Source organism: Lontra canadensis, unplaced genomic scaffold (genome assembly GCF_010015895.1).
Source record: "Lontra canadensis isolate GAN:19392208 unplaced genomic scaffold, GSC_riverotter_1.0 scaffold193, whole genome shotgun sequence".
NCBI lineage: Eukaryota > Metazoa > Chordata > Mammalia > Carnivora > Mustelidae > Lontra > Lontra canadensis.
The window spans coordinates 849,327-872,058 of record NW_022631187.1 but is presented as its reverse complement, the minus strand read 5'-3'; the positions used below and the strand labels follow the sequence as shown (position 1 = coordinate 872,058).

The 22,732-nt window shown below is 44.5% G+C and overlaps 1 protein-coding gene across 1 annotated transcript; it reads left to right on the top strand.

Annotated features, from left to right (window-relative positions):
• The first annotated feature begins 11,962 nt into the window (after positions 1 to 11,962).
• On the top strand, positions 11,963 to 12,878 carry OTUD6A (OTU deubiquitinase 6A). Its single transcript, XM_032847764.1, has one exon. The coding sequence runs from the start codon at positions 12,003 to 12,005 to the stop codon at positions 12,876 to 12,878; it is 876 nt and encodes a 291-aa protein (XP_032703655.1). The 5' UTR covers positions 11,963 to 12,002.
• Positions 12,879 to 22,732: the final 9,854 nt, after the last annotated feature.

The window sequence follows — 22,732 nt, the reverse complement described above, 5'->3', positions numbered from 1 at the left end:
TCTAGAAACTCTCCTTCTCCATGGGCACAGAGAAGGCCATGTGCCCAGACGACATATCTGGCTGTGTCCCACCATTCTAACACCAAAGAGGGAAACAACCCAGACTGTTTGAGAGCTTCCAGTCCTCAGTCCTATCCCCCTCGATTATGCCCCCACCCCATCCTCTCAAAATCCCTGGAGATCCTGAGGCTCAGAGATTATCAGAGCTGGAAGGGATCTCTGAGGTTCCTAATTCCAAGCCACCCAAGGAGGGCTCCCCACAGCCTTCACTGAGTCCCCTGCCAATGAAATCCTTCTTCTTGCTCTTAGAATCTGGCCCAATTCCCCACTGGTCCTATTCTAGGCCTCTGGAAACAGACAAAAAATAGTTCTTCCCTTACATAGAAGTTCTTACTTCAGCCAGGAAGGGTTACCAGATAAAATGCAGGAGGCCAAATCTCATATGGGACATGCTTCTACTACAACATTATTCGTTGTTTATCTGAAGTCAGATTTAATTGAGTCACTGCCTTTATTTGCTAATTTTGGCAGCCCAGTAACCCAGGATCACATGGTTAGCAGTTGGCATACTGTGACAGTCACAGCCAGACCATATCCACCACATCCACAGACCAGACCCCACTCAGTGGTCCAGGAGGTCTGTGTGTAACCTTTGCTTTCCCAGATGCCCCGGAAATCAGGTTAGCTCCCCATCCCTTGCACTGAATGGTTTAGTTAAATTCTCTCAAAGGTGTTGTTGCTATGCTAGGGGATTTTTCCTACATATCTCATACTCACCCCCATCCCATCCACCTCTTCTGCTTGCTGGACAAGGCTTTTAGGCATTCTGGCTTACATGCCATTTTTCCCTTTCTCTCATCTGGCAAACTAAGAATGATCAGGAGATATGAGGCCTGACCAAGAAACCGGAACATGAGGCTCATGAAGGAGGACAGGCAAGGCCAAGACTCATGCAGCTAGAAGGTGCCAGAGCCACTCTTTAATGCCTTAGAGGGTTGTGCAATGGATACCTTTCCCATTTCCAAATAGCCCCAGCCTTTGTGAGCCCACACAGCCATTTCTCCCGATGACTCACCCCTACCTACAGTAATGAGTTTCAAACTCTCCCATGTGTATTCATGCAATCCCTTAGCAGGTGTGGAAGGGAGACAGGAGAAGCTACTCCTAGTATATAAACCATCAATGAGGAGGAACAAAGGAAGAAGCAGGACAAGGACCCTAGTGACGGTGAACCTCTGTCCAAAAGCTCAGCTTCAATTTTGCATGTCGTTGTGTAGTTACTTGTTTTCATGTCTGTCTTTCCCTACTCAACCACAAGCTCCTTGAGGTTAGGGATCTTAGTCTATTTTGCTCACTATTAATCCACAGTGAACAATGCCTGGCATATAGTAGGATGGATGAACGGCAACCGAAACGAATGAATAGGGTAGCAAAGCAGGTGAAGGGTAAGAACAGGGTCAGGAACAAAAGGGTCAGTACAGAAATCAAGCATGAACACAGCAGGAAACTCATGTGACCTTTGATCCTTAAGGGCCAGGTGGGAGGATGAAGAAAGAGCAAATCCTTGATGATGAGTTAAAAAACCCTCAATGACAACTTCCCTGTTGTCCAATCTCACAAAACCCCTTACACATTCCAACATCTACAGCCCAGTGAAGTAATCCCTCATCAGCAAGTGTTTGAGACAGAGTAATTCTCCAGATGTTCAGGAATTGTGAGCCCTGGACAGGATGAAATAATTTCTTTTTTTTTTAGGACCTTATTTATTTATTTGTCAGAGAGAGAGAGAAAGAGCATGAGCAGGGAGGAAGGGCAGAGGCAGAGGGAGAACCAGGATTCCCACTGAGCAGGGAGCCCAATGCAACCTCGATCCTAGGACCCCAGGATCATGATCTGAGTCAAAAGCAGTCATTTAACTGACTGAGCCACCCAGGCGTCCCAAGATGAAATAATTTCTTTACATCCTCTCTCTTTACACTGAAATATCATTGTAACAACTTAAATATAATGGCTTGTGTATGACAATTTCTCAATAGCTCTTGAGCTCACTGGAAAGCTCCTTCTGATGTGAGCTGGGAACCCAGTCCAGACAGACACTAAGGGACCGTTAAACTCCAGACTAATGGAGAAACTGATTACTATGGAAACTACCATGTCTGGTAGCCTCTAGAGGGGAGAAGAAATGAGGGTGGTGAGGTGGAAAGGGGAGGATGTAGGAGAGTGGAGTGGGGAGCGGAAGCTGGGAGGTAGGCACTAAGGTACAGTAGAGGGAAGAAACTGATGTTTATTCCTATCTTTCTTGGTGCCAGGCACTGAGCTGGGTCCTTCACATACATTTAATCATAACAAGCCACCTGCAAGATAGACATTAATTCTCTTGCCCCTCCCACCTTACTAACTGGCAAAGCATATGCTGTTCATCGACAAGACGGCCCATCACCATTCCCAGAGCTTATTATTGGAAAAGGTAACCTTGAACTCCCTGCCTTCTCAAATGTGAGAAATGATATTCAGAGAGAGCTGCCTGAAAAGCAGGCAGTCCATCCATTGCTGGAGATGTGTGGCATGTGCCCTGGAAGTTGAATCATAATCTCTAGCTGAGAGGTCGTGTGTTGTGGGAAGGTGGGGGAGGGTGTTATGGGGCAGAGCTAGAGAGTGCAGAGCTGGAAAAGGCACATTCAAATTACAATAGCTATGGTTTCCTTACACAAACTACAGACAAGAAAGCTCAACATTTGCAAAGCTGGTTTTTCTTCAGTTCCGGCCACAAAAACAAACCCATGCAATGGGGCTTGACATTCAAAGGGACCTGTTATCCCTTCTGCAGAATCTGAAAAAGCAATCTTGATTGCAGCAAATAAGCACACTCTGCGTGACCATTACTATCATGCTATCAGAGTCTAGAAGAAGTCTCTTTCAGGATCAGCATAATGGTTTTCTAAAATTATCATTGCTTTGATGTGTTTTAAGTCACAGTATTTAATTTCTTTGAATCATGAAAATGACAGTATAAGAGAGTGTGAAGTATTTTTGTTCATTTAAAATAAAAAGGGGGAGAATGGAATAGATGTATTTTGCCTATTGCTCTTGCTACAACTAAAAACCCTGGGCATTATGTACAAAACAAACATAAGAAGACTCTGAAAGGTGGAGAGAAGAAGGCATGGTTCTCAGCATGGGAGGAATGACATGAATTTTCTTTTTACCTCCTAGATCCCAGAATTGGCACTGAAGAAGCTAACAACCCAGGTTTGCAGAAATCCCCCCCACCAAAAAAAAAGCCTCAGTCAAAGTCTGTTCTCTCTAGCAGAAGAATAAGGAACACATCAACCTAGCAATACACAAATTGTTTAGACAAGAATCACTCTACTCCAACCAAAACCAGAAAACAAACTGTGGCAATCTCCCCAGCCCCACTAGCAAAGACTAAGTGGGGAGCTTAGACTTCCACACTTAGGTTGTAATGACAGGCTCCAACAACCCCAACCCCATCCCTTGCTGGCATGGTATCAGAGAAGGCCAAGAACAGAGCAAGGACTTTCATTGCCACTGGCAAGTAACAAGACCTACCTACATACATTAGTAGAAACAATGTGGACAGCCTAGAATTCCACCCCCACTTGGCAGGAATGAAGTACCCCCTCACTTCCCCTGAGCTAATGTCAGAGAAGACCTAGTGGAGAGTTAGGACTTTTACCAAAGTTAAAGTGGGTCAGATGATGTAATAACAAAGGAAGCAGTAACTCAGCACTCCAACCCTTCCCAGTCAGAAAACCATCAGTGGAGGCCTCCTGTGAAGCAGAGACTCTCAGCCCCAGCCAGCTGTAATGAAGGGCTTCCCTTTGGATCAGTGGAGGCCAAGTGAGGTACCTGGACTTCTATATCTATCTTGCAGTGATGATACAACACTCCTCCTTCCTAATGGCGGCTGTGTCAGAGGAGACCAGCCAAAATAGATGCTGTAAATGCGTTTCAGATTCTCATGACATATACCCAAAATATGCAGGTTTCCATCAAATAACACTTAGAAAACAGAAAGATCTCAAACCGAATTAAAAAATAAAAGACAATAGACAGATGGCCAAACTGAAATGACAGAGCAAGTAGAATTATCTGACAAAGACTTGTAAAGGGGGGGTCGCCTGGGTTAAGTGTCTGCCTGCAGTATAGGTCATGATCCCAGGATCATGGGATCAAGTCCCACATCTGGTTCCCTTCTCCTCAGGGAGCCTGCTTCTCCCTCTCCCCCTGCCTTCTGCTCTCCCTGCTGTGCTCTCTCACAATCTCTGTCAAATAAGTAAGTAAAATCTTTAAAAATTTTTGAAAATTAAGGGGTGCCTCGGTGGCTCAGTGGGTTAAAGCCTCTGCCTTCAGCTCAGGTCATGATCCCAGGGTCCTGGGATTGAGCCCCGCATCGGGCTCTCTGCTCAGCAGGGAGCCTGCTTCTGCCTCTCTCTCTGCCTGCCTCTCTGCCTACTTGTGATCTCTGTCTGTCAAATAAATAAATAAAATCTTTAAAAAATTTTTTTAATTAAAAAAAATTGTAAAGGGATCATCCTAAATATGCTTCAATGAGCAACAAACATGCTTGAAACAAATGAAAATGTAGAGTCTCAGAAGAGAAAGAGAAAAAGAAAATTAGAGAAAAACAAAGAGATAGAAAGTGTTGCCATAGAAATAGAGGATATAAAGAAAAACCTCATGTAAATTTAAGAACTAAAGTATAATAACCAAAATAAAACAAACAAAAAAAGCTCAATGGACAGTCTCAACAGGAGAATGGAAGGGACACAGAAAAAATTAATGACCTTGAAGACAGAACAATAAAAATGACCGTATCTGAACAATAGAGAGAAAATAGACTGGGCGGGGGGAGGGGGGAAAGAATCAAGAGAAGGAGAAGATAAGCCAAACTTGTCAGGAAATATTTGCAAAATATATACCTGATCAAGGACTTTTACCCAAAATACTAAAAGCGGGGTGCCTGGGTGACTCAGTCAGTTGGGTGTCTGCCTTTGGCTTGGGTCATGATCCCAGGGTCATGGGATCGAACTCTGCCTTGGGCTCCCTGCTATGTGGGGAGCCTGATTCTCCCTCACCCTCTCCTACTGCTCTGCCTGCTTGTATTCTCTCTCTCTGTCAAATAAATAAACAAAATCTTTAAAAAAAAAGATACTAAAGAATCTTAGAACTCAACAATAAGAAAATAAACAACCCAATTTTTAAAATGTGCAAAAGACCTGAAAAGACATCACTCCAAAGAAAATATAAAGATAGCAAGTAAACATATGAAAAGGTGCTCAGCATCATATCTCATTAGGGAATTGTAAAAAAAAAAAAACAATGAGATATTACTATACACCTATTAGGAATGCCAAAACCCAAAACACTGACAAATACCCAAACACTGGCATGGATATGGAGCAACAAAAACTCTCACTCAGTGCCGGTGGGAATGAAAAATGGTACAATCACTTTGGAGGCAGTTTGGCAGTTTCTTTTCTTTTTTTTTTTTTAAGATTTACTTATCTATTTGAGAGAGAGGAGGGAAGAGGCAGAGAGAGAGAGAAACTCAAGCAGACTCAGTGCTGAGCCTGATGTGGGGCTTGATCTCACGAACCCGAGACCATGACCTGAGCTGAAACCAAGAGTTGGACACTCAGCCGACTACACCACCCAGGTGCCCAGTTTGGCAGTTTCTTATAAAACTAAACCTACTCGGGGTGCCTGGGTGGCTCAGTGGTTAAAGCCTCTGCCTTCACCTCAGGTCATGATCCCAGTGTCCTGGGATCGAGCCCCGCATCAGGCTCTCTGCTCAGCGGGGAACCTGCTTCCTCCTCTCTCTCTCTCTCTCTCTGCCTTCCTCTCTGCCTACTTGTGATCTCTGTCAAATAAATAAATAAAATCTTTAAAAAAAAAAAACAACTAAACCTACTCTTACCATATGATCTAGCAATCACACTCCTTGGCATTTATCCAGATGAGTCGAAAACTTGGGTCCACACACAAAAGCCTGCTCATGAAAGGTTATAGCAGTTTTATTTATAATTGCCAAAACGGAACCACCAAGATGTCCTCAGTAGGTGATGGATAAATAAGCTATGGTACATCCAGACAATGGAGTATTACTCAGCACTAGAAAGAAATTAGCTATCACGCCATGAAAAGACATGGAGAACTATAAACGTATACTGCTAGGTCAAAGAGGCTGGCCTGAAAAGACTACCTATTGTATGATTCCCACTATATGACATTCTGGAAAAGGCAAAACTATAGAGACAGTAAAAGGATCAGTGCTTGTCAAGGGTTAGAGGGGAAAGAGGAACAATTAGGTGGAGCACAAAGGATTTTTTTAGAGGGAAGGGAAAGGGGCAGAGAGAGGGAGAGAATCTTAAGCAGGCTCCATGCCCAGCGCCAGCCTGATCTCAGGACTCTGAGATCATGACCTGAGCTGAAATCTGGAGTTGGATGTTCATCTGACTGAACCACCCCTTGCCCTAGCACAGAGGAATTTTTAATGAAGCAAAACTATCTTGTGTGATAATGTAATGGTGGATACATGTCAATATATTTGTTTCCAAAGCCATAGAATTTACAACACCAAGAAAAAACTCTAAAGGAAGCTGTGAGGGGCACCTGGCTGGCTCAGTCAGTAGTGCATGACACTCTTGATTATATTGTGGGTAGAGATTAAGCTACCCGTATCAGGGGTAGAGATTACTTAAAAATAGAGTAAGCTGTGAACCTTGGGTAATAATAATGTGTCAGTGTAGGTTAATTGATTGTAACAAATGTGCCATTCTGGTATAGCATGGGGAATATAGTCAGTGATATTGTAAAAACTATGTATTGTGACAAATGGATCATTTTGTAATGTATATAAATATCAAATCACTATGTTGCATACTTGAATCCAATATGTCAATTATATTTCAATAAAATTTTTAATTAAAAATTTAAAAAAATAGGGGTACCTGAGTTGCTCAGTTGGTTAGGCTCTTGATTTTAGCTCAGGTCATGATCTCAGGGTCCTTGGATTGAGCACCCATGTCAGGTTCCACACTCAGCAAGGAATCTGCTTGAGGATTCTCTCTCTCTCTCCCTCCACTCCTCCCTCTCCCTCCCTTTCTCTCTCTCTCTCAAATACATAAATCTTTAAAAAAAATTTTAAATAAAAATTAAAAATTAAACCACAAATGTGCCACTTTGGTGTAGGATGTTGATAGTGGAGGAAGCTGCACCTGTGTGGAAGCAAGGAATATATGGGAACTCTGTCTACTTTCCGCTCAATTTTGCTGCCCTAAAAACTAAAGTCTATTTAAAAAATGTTTTTAGGGGTGCCTGGGTCACTCAGTTGGTTAAGTGTTTGACTCTTGATTTTGGCTCCATTCATGATTTCAGGGTTGTGAGATCAAGCCCCATGTTGGGCTCTGTGCTGGGAGTGGAGCCTACTTAAGATTCTCTCCCTCTCCCCCTTCCATTCCCTCCTACCCACCCTCACTCTCTTTCTAAATAAATAAATGAAAGGAGCATCAGGGACCTGTGGGACAATGACAAAGGATCTAAAGTTCCTGTCCTAAAGAGGAGAAAGCGTGTGGCTGAAAAAGTATTCAAAGAAATTATGGCTGAAAACTTTTCAAATTTGGTAAGAGATACAAATGTAGGATTTGAGAAGCTGAGTGAAACCCAAATGAGACAAACCTGAGGAAATCCACATCAAGATACATTGTAGTCAAATATCTGAAAACTAAAGATAAACCTTTCAAAGCAGAAAGAGAAACAAGTTTGTCAGTAAAGAAATAGCAATTCAAAAGACAGAAAATTTCTCATTGGATACCATGGAGGCCAACAAAAAGTGACACAACATTTTTCAAAAGCTGAAAGAAAAGAATCGTGAATCTAGAGCCCTATCTCCAGTGAAAATATCCCTCAGGAATGAAAGGGAATCAAGACATTCTCAGATGAAGGAAAACTAAGAGCATTTCTCACAAGGAGACCTACGTGAGGGAATGGCTAACTGAAGTTTTCTAAACAGTACATATAAAAGAAGAAATCTTAGAAAATTGGGAAGTAAAAACATGATAAGCAAAACTATGGGCAAATACAATAGACTTTCCTTCTACCCTTGATTTGTCTAGCGTTTGAAGGTTGAGGCCAGAATTAGAAAATTAATGTGGTTCTAAATTTACAGAGGACATCGAAGGCAATTATATTATAAATGGGCAAGGGTAAAGGAATGCAAAAGGAGATAAGATTTCTATGCTTCATTAAAACTGGTAAAATGACCACATCATAGATTTTTGGTAACACACATACACACAAATGTACCCAGAGCACCCATTTAAAAAGTTATATGGGGTGTCTAGGTGGCTCAGTCATTAAGCGTCTGCCTTCAGCTCAGGTCATGATCCCAGCATCCTGGGATTGAGCCCCAGGAGCCTGCTTCTCTCTCTCCAGCCCCCCGGTGCTTGTGTTCCCTCTCTTGCTCTCTCTTTCTGTCATAAATAAATAAAAAACTTAAAAAAATAAAAAGTTATACAAAGAGTTATACTCAAACATTATAGATAAATCAAAATTGAATTCTAAAAACTGCTCCAGTAACCCAAAGGCAGGAAAAAGAAAGCAGAAATGAAAGCAGACAGAAAAAAAAAAATAGAAAAAAATGGCAGACTAAAGTCCTAACATATTAATATATACCCTAAATGTGGGGCGCCTGGGTGGCTCAGTCGGTTAAGCTTTCACTCTTGATTTCAGATTAGGTCGTGATCTCAGGGTCAAGAGACAAGGCTCCTTGTGGGGCTCAGCACTAAGGAGGGAGTCTGCTTAGATTTCCTCTCCCTCTGCCCCTCCCATTGCTCACTTGCATGTCTGCACATGCACTTTCTCTCTCTAAAATAAAGAAAACAAGTCTTTAAAAAAACTACCTTAAATGTAACTGACCTATTTACACCAATTGAGAGATGGAGATTGGCAGAGTGGATTAAAAAGCATGACCTAACTACATGCTATGTGCAAAAAACTCACTTGAAGTATAATACTATTGGGAGGTTGAGAATAAAAGGCTAGAAAAAATGTATATCATGCAAACAGTAATAAAGAAAAAGTAGTGGTTATATCAATACCAAATAAAATAGACATTAGAGCAGAGAAGAGAGCCAAAGACAGGGGAATTACATAATGATTAAAGGAGTGAATCCATCAAAAAGACAGAGCAATCCTAAGTATGCAGAATTTGCAACAGAGGTGCAAAATATGTGAAGCAAAACCTGGTAGAGCTGAAAAGAGAAATAGAAAAAGCCGCAATTACTGTTGGAGACTTCCTACATTCCTCTCTCAATGATAATAGAGTTAGACGGAAAGTCAGGAAGTATATAGAAATCAACAATACTATCAACCAATGTGATCTGAAGAATATTTATAGAACATGTCATCCAACCATAGCAGGATAGTCATTCTTTTCCAGTACCCATGGAACATATGTCAAGATAAAACATATTCTGGGCCAGGAACAAACCCCAGAAAATTTTTTTTAAGTAAGCTCTATGCCCAACATGGGGCTTGAACTCATGACCCCAAGATCAAGAGTCACATACTCCACCCACTGAGCCAGTCAGGTGCCCCCAAACCCCAACAAATTTAAATGAATTGTGTTTAAATATGTATGTTCTCCAACTGCAAAGGAATCAAAGTTGAAATCAAAACCAGAAAGATAACAGGAAAATCTGCAAACACTTGGAAATGAATAATTCCCTCCTAAATAACCCATGGGCCAAAGAGTCTCAAGGGAATCCAAAAAATACATTGAACAAATGAGAATGGAAATACAATATACCAAAACTTGTGGTTTTTGACAAAGGTGAAAAACCAATTCAATGGAAGAAGTATAGCCTTCCCAACAAATGATGCTGGAGCAATGGAACAACCACAGGCAAAAGAATAAACTAAGACCTAAGCTTCAAACTTTACACAAAATAGATCACAGATGTAACTTACAACCTAAGGCTATAAATCTTTGAGTAAAAGACATGACAAAATCTTTGGGATCTAGAGTTAGCTAAACAGTTCTTGACACCAAAATCATGACCCAGAGGAAAAAAAATTGATAAATTGCACTCCATCAGAATTTAAAACGTTTGCTCTAAGAAACACCAGCTGAAAAGATGGAAAAGACAAAGTCACGGTGTGAGAGAAAATATTTGCAAACCACATATCCAACAAAGAACTATTATCTATAATATATAAAGAACTCTTAAAACTCAACTGTAAAAAAAGCAGTGTAATTGAAAAATGGGCATATGACAGAAACATTTTACCCAAGAGGATATGGCATAGATGGCAAGAGAACACATGCAAAATTGGACCTGATTAGCCGCTAGGGAAATACAAGTTAAAACCACAGTGAGATGTCACTTCACATGCATTAGAATCGCTAAAATAAAAAATAATGACAACACCAAATGCTGGTGAGGATGAAGAGGAACTGGATTCCTCATACAGTGCTGGTGGGACTGCACAATGGTACAGGCACTCTGGAAAATCATTTCTCAAAAAATTAAAATACACTTATAATATGACACAGGATTTGCACTCTTAGGCATTTTTCCCAGAGAAATGGAGAATTTTGTTCACATGAAAACCTATATAAGAATGTTTATAGCAAGTTTATTCATAATAACTCCAAACCGGGAACAACCCAGAGTTCTTCAACATGTGAGCGGCTAAACAAAGTACAATGTATCCATATCATGGACTACTACTTAAAAATAAAAGGAGCTAAATTTAAGATATGCAACAAATTGAACAAATGTCCACTTTCCTCATTTGTAATAAGATATCTGTGTGTGGGGGGTGCCTGGGTCGCTCAGTGGTTTAAAGCCTCTGCCTTTGGTTCAAGTCATGGTCTCAGGGTTCTGGGATCAAGCTCTGCTCAGCTGGGAGCCTGCTTCCTCCTCTCTCCCTGCCTGCCTCTCTGACTACTTGTAATCTCCGTCTATCAGATAAATAAGTAAATAAAATATTTTAAAAAAGATATCTGTGTGTGTTTGGGGGGGGGGTGTCTCAAGGACCTTCCTGTTTGGGAATTTAAGATGCAGGTGAGCAGAGTGAGGCAGAATGGGAGCATATTTGGAAGAGCTTAGGGCTTGTATTTATTTTATATTTTATGTTTTAGAACGTTTAGAGATTCAAAATACATAGAAGGAACTGGCTCAATGAATGCCAGCTGTTGTGTTTCACGGGCATCCTACAAAGCCCATTTTGGAAGCCGGGAAACTCAGGAGGAGGAGACTTTAGGGTAGTTGCATTCTGTCAGCAAAGGCCATAGAGTCTGCTTAGTTGCAGTGAGTGAGTTTAAGAAGAGTGGCGTTGCCTTCTTACACTGAGATCTCACATTTAAGTTAGTGTGAGACCTAACCTGAAAGGACTCTGTTCCCAGGAACAGTAGGAAATGTAAAGGTTCACCAGTCTGGGTACCTGAAAAATAAGAAAGGCTCACTGCATCCTGAACACTAGGAGTAAAAGGAAGTCCACCGTCAGAGCACACGTAGCTGGTGGTAGAGTATTTGTTATGTGATTCTCAGGCATGACCAGCATCTGTATTGTACTCAGATTTGGAAATGAAGTAGGGACTGAGTCCACGAACGGTTCTCCAAGACTGATTGCTACCCATAATATTCAAAGTCCAGGTTCTATGCGCGGGATTCAAACCTGGCTAAAACTGGAAGCAACCGTTGCTACGGGGTCTAATGGGGGTGTATTTAGGGTCTCCCAGCAGCCAATCCTAGTGCCAGGAGCTTTCGAGGGGGCGTAGCCACTAAAGCCAGTGGCCAATGGCAGAGGGCCGTTGAATAGGGTGAGAGCGACCACCTGGTGACGTGAATCAAGTGCAGCGGTGGCGAAGGGAGGCCGAGGACTCGAGGCGTGTTCCCGGGTTTGTGTTGTTAGAACCATAGCCCGTACTTCAGCTGCCACCCATCTTCGATCCTCACCTGCGGGTAAACATCATGGAAGATTCTCAGAGTGAGCAACAGCGGATAATACGACGCCACCACCGCGAGAAAAAGGAGCTGCAGGCCCGAATCCAGGGCATGAAGAACTCAGTCCCCAAGAGCGACAAAAAGAGAAGAAAGCAGTTGCTCCTCGACGTGGCCCGCCTTGAGGCCGAGATGGAGCAGAAGCACCAGCAGGAGCTGGAGAAGTTCCGAGAGAGCTTTCCTGATAACAGCAACCTCGACTCCGTCACTGAAGATCTCGCCAAGATGGATCTTGAGAACCAGCCTCCTCGGCAGTCCCGGGCACAGAGAAGGCGCGAAAGAAGGGCGGCTCTTGAGAGGGAGCGCCAGGAGAGGATCACCGAGGCCGAGATGGAGCACCTGGCTAGCTTCCGCCGCGATGAGGAGGAGAAGCTCGCCACCATTCTAGGATCCAAGAATCTGGAGCTGAAGGATATCCCGGCCGATGGCCACTGCATGTATCGCGCCATCCAAGACCAGCTGGTGTTCTCGGTGACCGTAGAGAGCCTCCGGAAACGCACCGCCGATTACATGCGCAAGCACGTGGACGACTTCCTGCCCTTCTTCAGCGACCCGGACACCGGCAACGCCTACAGCCTCGAAGACTTCTTGAGCTACTGCGACGACATCGTGCGCAGCCCCTCGTGGGGAGGCCAGCTCGAGCTGAGGGCCCTGTCGCACGTCCTGCAGACGCCCATCGAGGTGATCCAGGCCGATTCGCCCGCTGTCGTCATCGGCGGGGAGTACACCCGGAAGCCGCTCACCCTCGTCTACCTGCGCTACGCTTGCAACCTCGGCGAGCACTACAACTCGGTGAGGCCGCTCGAGGCCGGCGCCGTCGGGGGCGCGGCCCCGCGGCTCTTCTAGGACGGCCGCTGTCATCGTCGCCCTTGCTGCCGCTGCCGCCGCAGCCGCTGGAGCCGAAGCCGTCGCTGCGCCTCCTCAGTAGGCTCCGTGTTGTGTTTTTTCCCCCTTCGGTTTTCTCGGTTTTTTTTTTTCTTGTTTTGTTTTACTTGAAAGTCGTACCCCCCAACCCCAACGCTTCTCTGCCCACGTCCCGTCCCCCGCCCCCGCCCCGCCCCGCACGCCCGCGCTCTCCTACCTGGCGGTTCTATCCCCTTCTCTCACTCATTCATTGCTTTGGGGGCTGGAGGCGGGTGGGGAACATTCAGGACCAGGGAAAGATCTGCACTGTACTATCTGAGGAGAGGAAGTTGGCCAAATTTTCACCGCGTCTTGCCCTGAAGGGCCTTTGCCTCCCTCAATGATGAGAATTGGTCGCGCCGCACATGCCTTTGAGATCAAAATGGAAACTGGGTTTGATGCATTCTTAACTGGGGAGAAATTAGTTTTGCTCGGAATCTCCGGATTGTCCCTATAAATACATTGGATTTTAGATAAATTTGGAGTTTTTGTGATCCCAATGCTTTGTGAATGCCTTTCTCTTATTTTTTGGAAACAAATGTATTGCGCACTCTTTGCAGGGGGCAGGGGGATGCTTTTTGCTTCAGCTGGGCTGTTCCGGAGATGTCTCAAGTTATGAACAGTAGTTCTCTAGTATTTAGTTTTGTTTTTTCATAAAATTTGTGTGGTGCACCATGAATTTTACTTATTTGGGATTTGCTAAAGTCTACTTAAGAGCGTTTGTTAAACTCAGAAATTAAATGTACAAGCTAAACATAGAAATTAAATTTACAAAAACTGATAGGTAAGGTTCGCTCTGAGATGTGAAAGATCTCAAGTTAATTTCCTTTATTAAAGTTAGGAAGTGCTATGACTTTATTCAAGAAGTTGATTCATTTCATTTTGTCTACAACTGGTAGGAAGCGAAAAGAGACACCCTAATAGGCAGCCTAACATTCTGTAAGGATGAGACCCGAACTAGTAAGTTTTCTTCACTGTGAGACATGAAAGGGTACAACTTTATTGAAGCAGTTGATCCAGTTTGTTGTATCTACAAGTGGTATAAAGTGTGAAAGATCTGAACCTAGCATATTTTCCTTAAGTCCTAGAGATAGGAAGCTACTTTAAAAGATTTTAAGACCTAAAAATAGTTGATCCATTTTGTTGTATCTACAACTGGCATGAGGCAAAAAAAAAAAAAAAAAGTGAGCAATCTACTTTTGTTGATAGTACAGACTTATTGATATCTTGAGTTTGCCAGTAGAATAGTAAAAATGAAATGATTTGCAATAAACAATTTAAAATTTTTTAAATCTTTAGAGCCTGTGTTTCAGTGAGATTACTTAAATTCATTTAAAAATCCAATGTACACGCCAAATGTTCTAAAACAAAATATATAATTTCAAAAATTTTAAAAAATATTATGCAACTTGTTCTTAAAATAAAAGTTTTAAAAATACCTGGTTCTCTATTTTTGTATAGCTGACTTAGTTTGTACAAACTTTGTATCCCAGGATCTGCTTCAGCAAAGGAATCCTGGAGGTTTAGGGAAAGGAATTGGGGACCCGTTAAGGCTTTGGGGAGGAAGACTGGCCTGGTGGCATCCTGGAGTAGAGTGTTTCCCAAGAAAGGATTTAGGGAGGAACTTTATCTAGAGGCTGTCCAGAGTTGATGTTTCACTCTGTGAAAAACATCCTGAAATGGTTTGGTTTTAAGATGTTCTCATTGCTATGCATGAAAAAGAACTCCCACTTCTAGTAGCTCAGTGAGTCCAGCACTGCACTGCAGAATGGAAAGAAGTGCCAATGTTTCTTTGGGGGGGGTGAAGGTGGGAGGGTGTTCCCAAAATGCAAAGCGGAAAACCCTGTCAGATAACTAACCTGTGTAAATATGTGTCAGATAAGTTTCAAATGGCCAGTGGACTAAGACAAAAAGGCCCCTGAGAAAACCAGGGATTGGGTGCAATGTAAGAAGAAGGCCTTTCATAGGACTGAAAAGACTGGCTGGGGAAAAGAGACAAGGCCCAGAAGGAAGGCATAATATATCTGGAAAGGAGGGTGAAAGTTGGGGATGGGTTCAGCCTAGAAGGAAGAATGGGATATGGCAGGGGAAAGAGGCACAGGCCGAGGAAGGGGACTAAGCTGATGAACAGGGCATAGGCAGTAAAGGTCCCCTGGGTAGAGGAGGGGACCCGCAGTGGGTATAGCACACAGGTGAGCAAAGGAGGCCTGACCGGGGACATGGGCAAAGGTTGGTGAAAGCCTCTAGAAATGAGAGGGGTGCTCTACTGGAGTGAGCTGCATTGAGTAGGGGAGGGTGCCTGGCTAGGGTAGGAGACCTTGATGGAGAGGGGTTCACAAGCTGGAAAAGAGGGCCTGGCTGCAGGAGGATTCCTGGCAAGGGAAGTGGTCCAGGCTGGGGGCGGGAGCAGAGGCTGGTGAAGGGCTTCTGGTAGCAGGTGGCCCCAGCTGGGGTGGGTTTTATAGGGAGGGGAAGGGAAGCTGACTGGGAACTAGGTCACTAGTTTCTGGGCAAGGGATTAGGTAGGGGGCTCAAATAAGACTGGAAAGGAGGCTAGCTGGGGACTGAGACATTGAAGGAGGAACAGACTGGTGAAGGGGCTATTCATTGGAGCAGAGAGGTCTGGCTGAAGGGTACACTGGATGGTAAAAGGATCCATGGTTGTTAAATGGGTAAATAGCTGGGCCAGGCTGCCCATCCAGGGGAGGGACACTTGCCTGGGAAAGGGTTCTGGAAGGAGAAGGGGCCTTCCTGGGTAAAGAGGCATTGACTGGGAAATAGGGTCTAATCAGGGGTGGACTGGATGGAGGAGGGATCCAGGCTGGTAGAGGAGCCACCAGACTTAGAAAATTGCACAAACCTGGACAAGGGGCCCAGGCTGGGTTTAGGACACAACTTAGGAAGGGGAAAGGGACCTGCCCCTGAAAGGGTAGAGGCAGCATAGGGGGAAATTGGGCCTAGACAGAGAAGGGGGTTTAGGCAAGTAGGAGGCACAGGCTGGAGAAGGGCCATAGGGTGTGGAAGCAGTCACAGCAGGAGAAGGGAGCCTGGCTAGGACTGGGGAGATGTCTGGGAGGTGCTGGCTACAGGCGCTAAGGTGCTAGCTGGGAAAGGCAGCCTGGGGATAGAGGCTTAGGTGGGCAAATGGGGCCAGGCAGGGAAAGCAAGCTTATCTGGAGAGTAGGCCTGGCAGGGCAAGGTGGAATATCTTGGGGAAGAGGGAACAGGCATAGAAGAGGGACACGAGAGCGGGCAAGAGAACCGGGCTTTGGACTAGGGCACAGTGTGGGGAAATAGGTCTGGCTAGGAAGGGGATAATGGGGAAGGGGAGGAATTGGCTGGTCAAGGGAAGGAAGCCTAGTTGAATTAGAGGGGAAAGGATGAGAAAGGAGTTCTTGACTGTTAAAAGTGGGGGTGGGGTGGGAAGCCTGGGGAAGGGCACCTGGCCAGGGAAAGAAATCTGGCTGGGAAAGTAGGCATCAGCTGCGGAGGACACAGGCTGGGTGGGGAAGGGGTTTAGATGTGGGAACTTGCCCATCTTGCAAAGGGAGCACAGGCATGATCGGGTGGCACCAGCTGAGGTTGGGAGACAGGCTGCAATGGGCCACTGGATGTGAACATACCACAGCAGGGAAAGGTGGCCTGACCAGGGAGAGGCTCTAGCAGGGGAATAGGGCCTGGGAGAGAAGGGGGGTCAGGTCTGCCCGGGGAGGAACACCCAGTCTAGGAAAGGAACCTGGGGGTAGGAGAGGTTTGGATGCCAAGAACGACATAAACTGGGCATGGCGTAATAGGTTAAGAGACCTAGCCCGGAGAGGGGAGCTAGCAGGTGAAGGAGCTGAAGGCATGGGCCTTGACAGAGGTCCCGGCTGAGGGAGGACATGTGGTTGAGGAAACAGACCTAGCTGAGGAGGAGGGCATGGGAACAAGAAGGGGATGACGTGTGGTGGAGGGGGAAGAAGCGGGAGAAGGGACTTGGCTGAGGAAGGGGGCCTTACTGGGAAGATGAGCCTAGGCTGGGGGAAGAGGATGTAGGTCCCTCAGTAAAGAGAGCCTGGCTGGAGCGAGGAGACTGTCTGGGTAAGAGCTCCCACCTGGAGAAGGAGACTGGGCTTAGCATGGGGATCCTTGTGGGTGAAGGGGTCCTGGCGGGGAAAGTTCACAGGGCTGGGGAGGGGAATTGACAGGTGATGCAGAGCTGAGAGAGGAAGGTGCTCAGCTGGGGAAGGAGGCACTGGCTCTGAGAGACCAGGGAAGAGACAGCTCCTTGGGAAAGTGATCCAGCTGAAGAGGGAAAAGGCCTGCGCTGGCTGAGGAAGGGGAATAAGCTGGGGAAGGGGATCCTGGCGAGGGTTGCTGCAAAGGGGATACGGGCTGGGAATGTGGCTCGTCTGGGGAGGGGATGTAGGTGGGTATATATGGGTAGAGGGGAAGCCTGCCTAGCAGGGGAAGGGACCCCATCTGGGGAGTTGCCCTTGGCTGAAGAAGGGGCCTTAATTGGGGAGGAAAGCATCAGTAAATGAAGAGAGCCTGACCAAGCTGAGGGGACCTGGCCGAGAGAGAAGGCATGGCTGGGTTCCACATTAACAGGCTGGTAACATGCTTCTGATGGCAGACGGGCTTCTGACGGGGGACCCGTAATCTGCTGGGGCAGGCTGCATGGTATGGGGAAAGGGGACTACCTGGAAAAGGGGGCCGAGCTCTAAGGGAGTAGGTATTGACTGAGGAGCAGGGTTTGGGAAGTGGACCTGTGTGAGGAATGGGGAGTAGGCTGGTGACAAGGACCAGGGGCGTGGTTGGTGTAGGGTATAAATTAATATGGGGTAAAAAGAAGATTCCTGGCTTTGAAGGAGGAAGAACTAGGGAGTAGCACCTGGCTAGGGGAGGTGACACTTGCTAGGGAAGGGATTCTGGAGCATTATCTGTGCATAAAGTAGAGGGGCTGCTGGATGCAGGTGGAGCACTGCTCAGGGGGAAGGGTGCACTGGCTGGGGAATGGGGCATGGGCTGGGCAAGGGCCGTATCTGCGGAAGAGGGCACTCCTGGATGATGTAAGCCTTGCTTGAATGTGGGGGTTGGGGGTGGGCCTCGTGCTGCCCAAGGGAATTCTGTGGCAGCTAAACAAAGACAGCAGACAGCAGACAGCAGAGTCCCATTGTACAAGCTATCCCTGAATATGAGAGAAATAACTATTCCTGTCGTGGGAGCCCTTAAGATCTCACTGGACCTGTCCCACCTGCCTCCATTGGATCTGCCTTCAGCTAGAAGGAGAGGGAGGAGTCGTCCCAGGCCAGATCCTAACCAGGCCCAGAGCACAAACCAAGAGAGAGTCTTCATTGTGGAATCCTGGCAGGACACGAGGGATGTACAGTCTGTTCCATTTTGCAGCAGTGACCACAGTCACTGAAGTCAGTGACTATGCTGGGCAGTTTCATATCCAAAAGCCACGAGCACTGTTCCCAAAGGGATCCAATTCCAGAAGCAACTTTCATTCATTTATTATTTTTTGTTTGTGCTTTGTCGTGTTCTCCCTCTTGCCATAGCAGCCGAAAATAAAGTACATTTACCTGGGTCTGAACCCCAGCTCATCTCATCTACTTCCTAGCTTTGTGACTTGGATAAGTCACCGAATCTTTTGGGCCTGTTTCCTCATCCATAATACGGGACAATTAATACCTGACTTAGAGATATCTCTTGGGATGTTAAGTGCATTAAATGAAAATACAGGGCACCTGGGTGGCTCAGTCAGTTAAGCGTCTGCCTTCAACTCGGGTCATGATCTCAGGGTCCTAGGATTGAGTCCTGCATCAGGCTCCCTGCTCAATGGGGAGCCTGCTTCTCCCTCCTTTCCCCACTCGTGCTCTCTCTCACTATCTCTGTCACTATCTTTGTCTCTCTCAAATAAATAAATAAATGCTTTAAAAGTTAAAAAAAATTAAATGAAAATACATACAGAGTGCCATGTAAATGTTAGCTACTGTCAGTATCATGATCTAGGAGCCCAAGAACACAACATTATCAGGTGGGGCAGCAACCACCCCTTCATTTTGTCTATTGTGACTTTTGGGACAACTTGGCCTCTTCCTGTAGGTCTCACAGTGGAAGCAGAGGTTCTCCCAGGTCTGTCTGCCCCAGCTGTTATAGCCAGAGCTTCCTGGGCTGCAGTGTGAAAGCAGTGGCCACCAGAATTCACCCCAAGTGCCCCCCTGGGGACAGGGTGGCCTGCATGCAGGGACACCTCAGACCAGCCAGTGTCTGCCTTCTGGGCTTTTTCTACACAAGCACATGGACACACAGTTTTTTAAAAAAACAAAGTTGGTATCATTCTGTTCGAGCTACTTTTTTTTTTTTTTTCTGAGAGAGAGAGTGCAGAGGAGTGGGGAGAGGCAGAGGGAGAAAGAGAGAGAATCCCAAGCTGACTCCATGCCGTGTCTGGAGCCCAGTGCAGGGCTCAATCCCACGACCCTGAGATCACGACCTGAACTGAAATCATGAGTTGGATGCCCAACCCACTGAGCCACCTAGGTGCCCCATCCATTCAAGCTACTTTTTTTTTCATTTAACAATACATTATAAGCATTTCCCTATGTCCTTAAACAGTCCTCGATATGATCATTTTAGTGCCTGCAATCTAACCTGTGAATGTGCCATAATTTATCCTATTCTTTTGTTGGACATTTAGATCGCTTTCAATTTCTCACCACTATAAGTATGCCACTGTAATATCCTTGTAGCTGAATGTTTGTCTGTATTTCTGATTATTTCCTTTTGATGGGATTTCCAGAAGTGATCTAGGTCAAAAGGCGAGCCTTTTCAGGCATACTGCTAAATTGCCCTCCAGAAAGATTGTACCAGTTTACACTCTCAAGGTGTAAGAGTGTTATTTTCCCATATGGTTGCCAACACTGAAAATTATCATCATTGCTAATTTGTTAAATGAAAAACATTGTATTAGTTGACCCTCTGTTGATTACTAGTATGGGAAGTATTCCTCTAAGTGATTATTACCATGTCTATTTCATTCATGCAGGAACAAATAATTCTTATTTTATTGCCTGTGCCAGAACTTTGCTTGGTTTTCTATTTGTCTTTTTCTTATGGATTTTTTTTAAACTTTTTTTTTTAAGATTTTATTTATTGATTTGACAGAGAGAGATCACAAGTAGACAGAGAGGCAGGCAGAGAGAGAGAGAGAGGTGGGGGGAAGCAGGCTCCCTGCTGAGCAGAGAGCCCGATGCGGGACTCGATCCCAGGACCCTGAGATCATGACCTGAGCCGAAGGCAGCGGCTTAACCCACTGAGCCACCCAGGCGCCCCTTCTTATGGATTTTTAATAGGTCCTTTCACTCGTCATTTGGATATTTAGAAAGAAATATTTTCTGACATTTTGCATATGCTGAATTTCAAAATTATAATGGAATCTGCCTATCAATCTTCTTTACGGTTTCTGCCTTGGTGTTGTGATTAAAAAACAGTGTTCCCCATCCTGAGTTCAGATCAGTAGTCCTCTATGCTTTCCTTCAGGGGTTTATGCTTACTCTTACTATTTAACTATATTTAACATCTCCCCCTGGAAATTATTTGGGTATAAGATAAGGACAGACATTGATTTTCCCCCATTATGGTAATTAGCCATTTATTGACTAATCTACCATTTCACCACTGATTTGAAGTACAACCTTCCACATGTGTTGCCCTCTTATAATATGAGGGTAAATCTTTTCAATCAGTCACACAGAACAGCTGCATTCCTCAGTCTGCAACCACCAGCTGTCTATTTATCCCCTCATTATGTATTTTCTGATGAGAACAATAGAAGTAGAGGGGATAAACACTGGAGATAGAGGGATAAAAGATCCAGTTCCAGCCCTCACCGTCTGGTGGAGATGGCAGACAGGAAAATAGGAATAAACAGAGAGCAGCATGACCAGTGCTGTGACAAAAGGAGGCACAAAAGAAGGACGCCTCATCAGAACTGGGGCATCAGGGAAGCTTAGGGGTCCCTCACAGAGGACAAAGCCGGAGGGGAGGCAGGAGTGAAAGAACAAGGTGTCTTCCTACTTATTGGACTGGTGGCAGTAGAGAGGTGAGGGAGTCGTGGGAAGAGTCTGGAGAGGGAGACTGGCCTTGTGGCCTGGCCTTAGTAAACAGGAGTTTTACTCACAATGTTACAAATTAAATAGGTACAAATTAATGAGATACCATTTTTCATCAGATTAGCAAAGAAATAAAGTTTGGTAATATGTTGATGGGGAAACCGGCTCTCTCAAACACTGCTGATGGTATGCAAACAGGTACGATCTCTTCGGAGGGCAATTTGGCAATACCTATCGAATTTAAAGCACACAAACCACTATCCGTTGTATTTTTTTAAAGACTTTATTTATTTATTTCACAGAGAGAGAGACAGAGGAGAGGGAACACAAGCAGGGGGAGTGAGAGAGGGAGAAGCAGGCTCTCTGCTGAGCAGGGAGCCCAACATGGGGCTTGATCCCCAGGACTCCAGCAGACACTTAACGACTGAGCCACCCAGGTGCCCCGTCCATTGTATTTTTATGGGTAGAAATATACAGTTTCACTTGTGCATGACTAAAGTGAAATATATTCAGAATGGCAATATTGGTTGCCTTTGAGGAGGGGTGCCAGATTGCTGGGGAAAAGGATGGGTGGCAGCTTTTCACCATGAAATCACTTGAATGTCTGCTATTTGAACTATATGAATTAATAAATAAATCTAAGCCAAACTCACTAAAGAAAATGCACATAGCTTTTGTCCTAGCAGTCTACATTCAGGGCTCTATACTACAGATCTACATATTACACATTATATTTCAAGGATGTTCATTACAATATTTTTTCAAAGCAATAATCTGGATACAACCTAAATATCCTCAGGAGGGACTAGCTGAATAAATTTTGAATCATCCATATGAATTGTTTCATATAGGGAGAGGGATAGAAATGGGCAGGTGGAAGGAGAAAGATGGTGAGCTCTTACTTTTAAACTGTATACTTCTGTATAGTTGGATTTTAATTGTAGTTACATACATATTTGTGGTTACAAATATATAAATATATGTAAGCATATATTTATGTAAATATCTAAATTTTATGATATATAAATCTATTTACACTTTAGGTATATATTGGTACAATATCCATTTTAACTACTTTTAAGTTACACTTCAGTGACTCTGAGTTTATTCACATCGTTGTGAAACCTTCAGCACCATCCATCTCCTGAACTTTCTCATCTTCCCAAATTGAAACTCTGTATCCTTTAAACAATAACCCCATTCTCCCTCCTCAAGGCCCCTGGCAACCAACATTCTACTTTCCATCTCTCAATCTGACTACTCAGGGTAACCCACATAAGTGGATTCATACAATAGTGGTCCTTCTGTGACTGGTCTATTTCACAGGGCGTAATATCCTCAAGTTTCACCCATGTTGTAGCATGCATAAGAATTTCCTTCCTTTTAAACCTGGAGAATATTCCATTGTGTGTATATTAGGTTTATCCATTATATCATTGAATATTTACATTGAACAGTGGATCTAAAAAAATTGAAAAAATAATTTTAAAAATCTAGGACAGTTCCTCTATCTTCTTTTTGCTTTGGAATAGTGTAAGTAGCATAGGAATGATCTGTTCCTTGAATGTTGGAAATAATCCATTCACTCTTGAAACTGGGTCTGGGCCTTTTTGGAAGTAAGAGACAATCAGGTACAGTCCTTGGAAGAAAAGTTATGCAATGTGAAAACAATTATAATTTATCTAAACCAGACAAGGACAG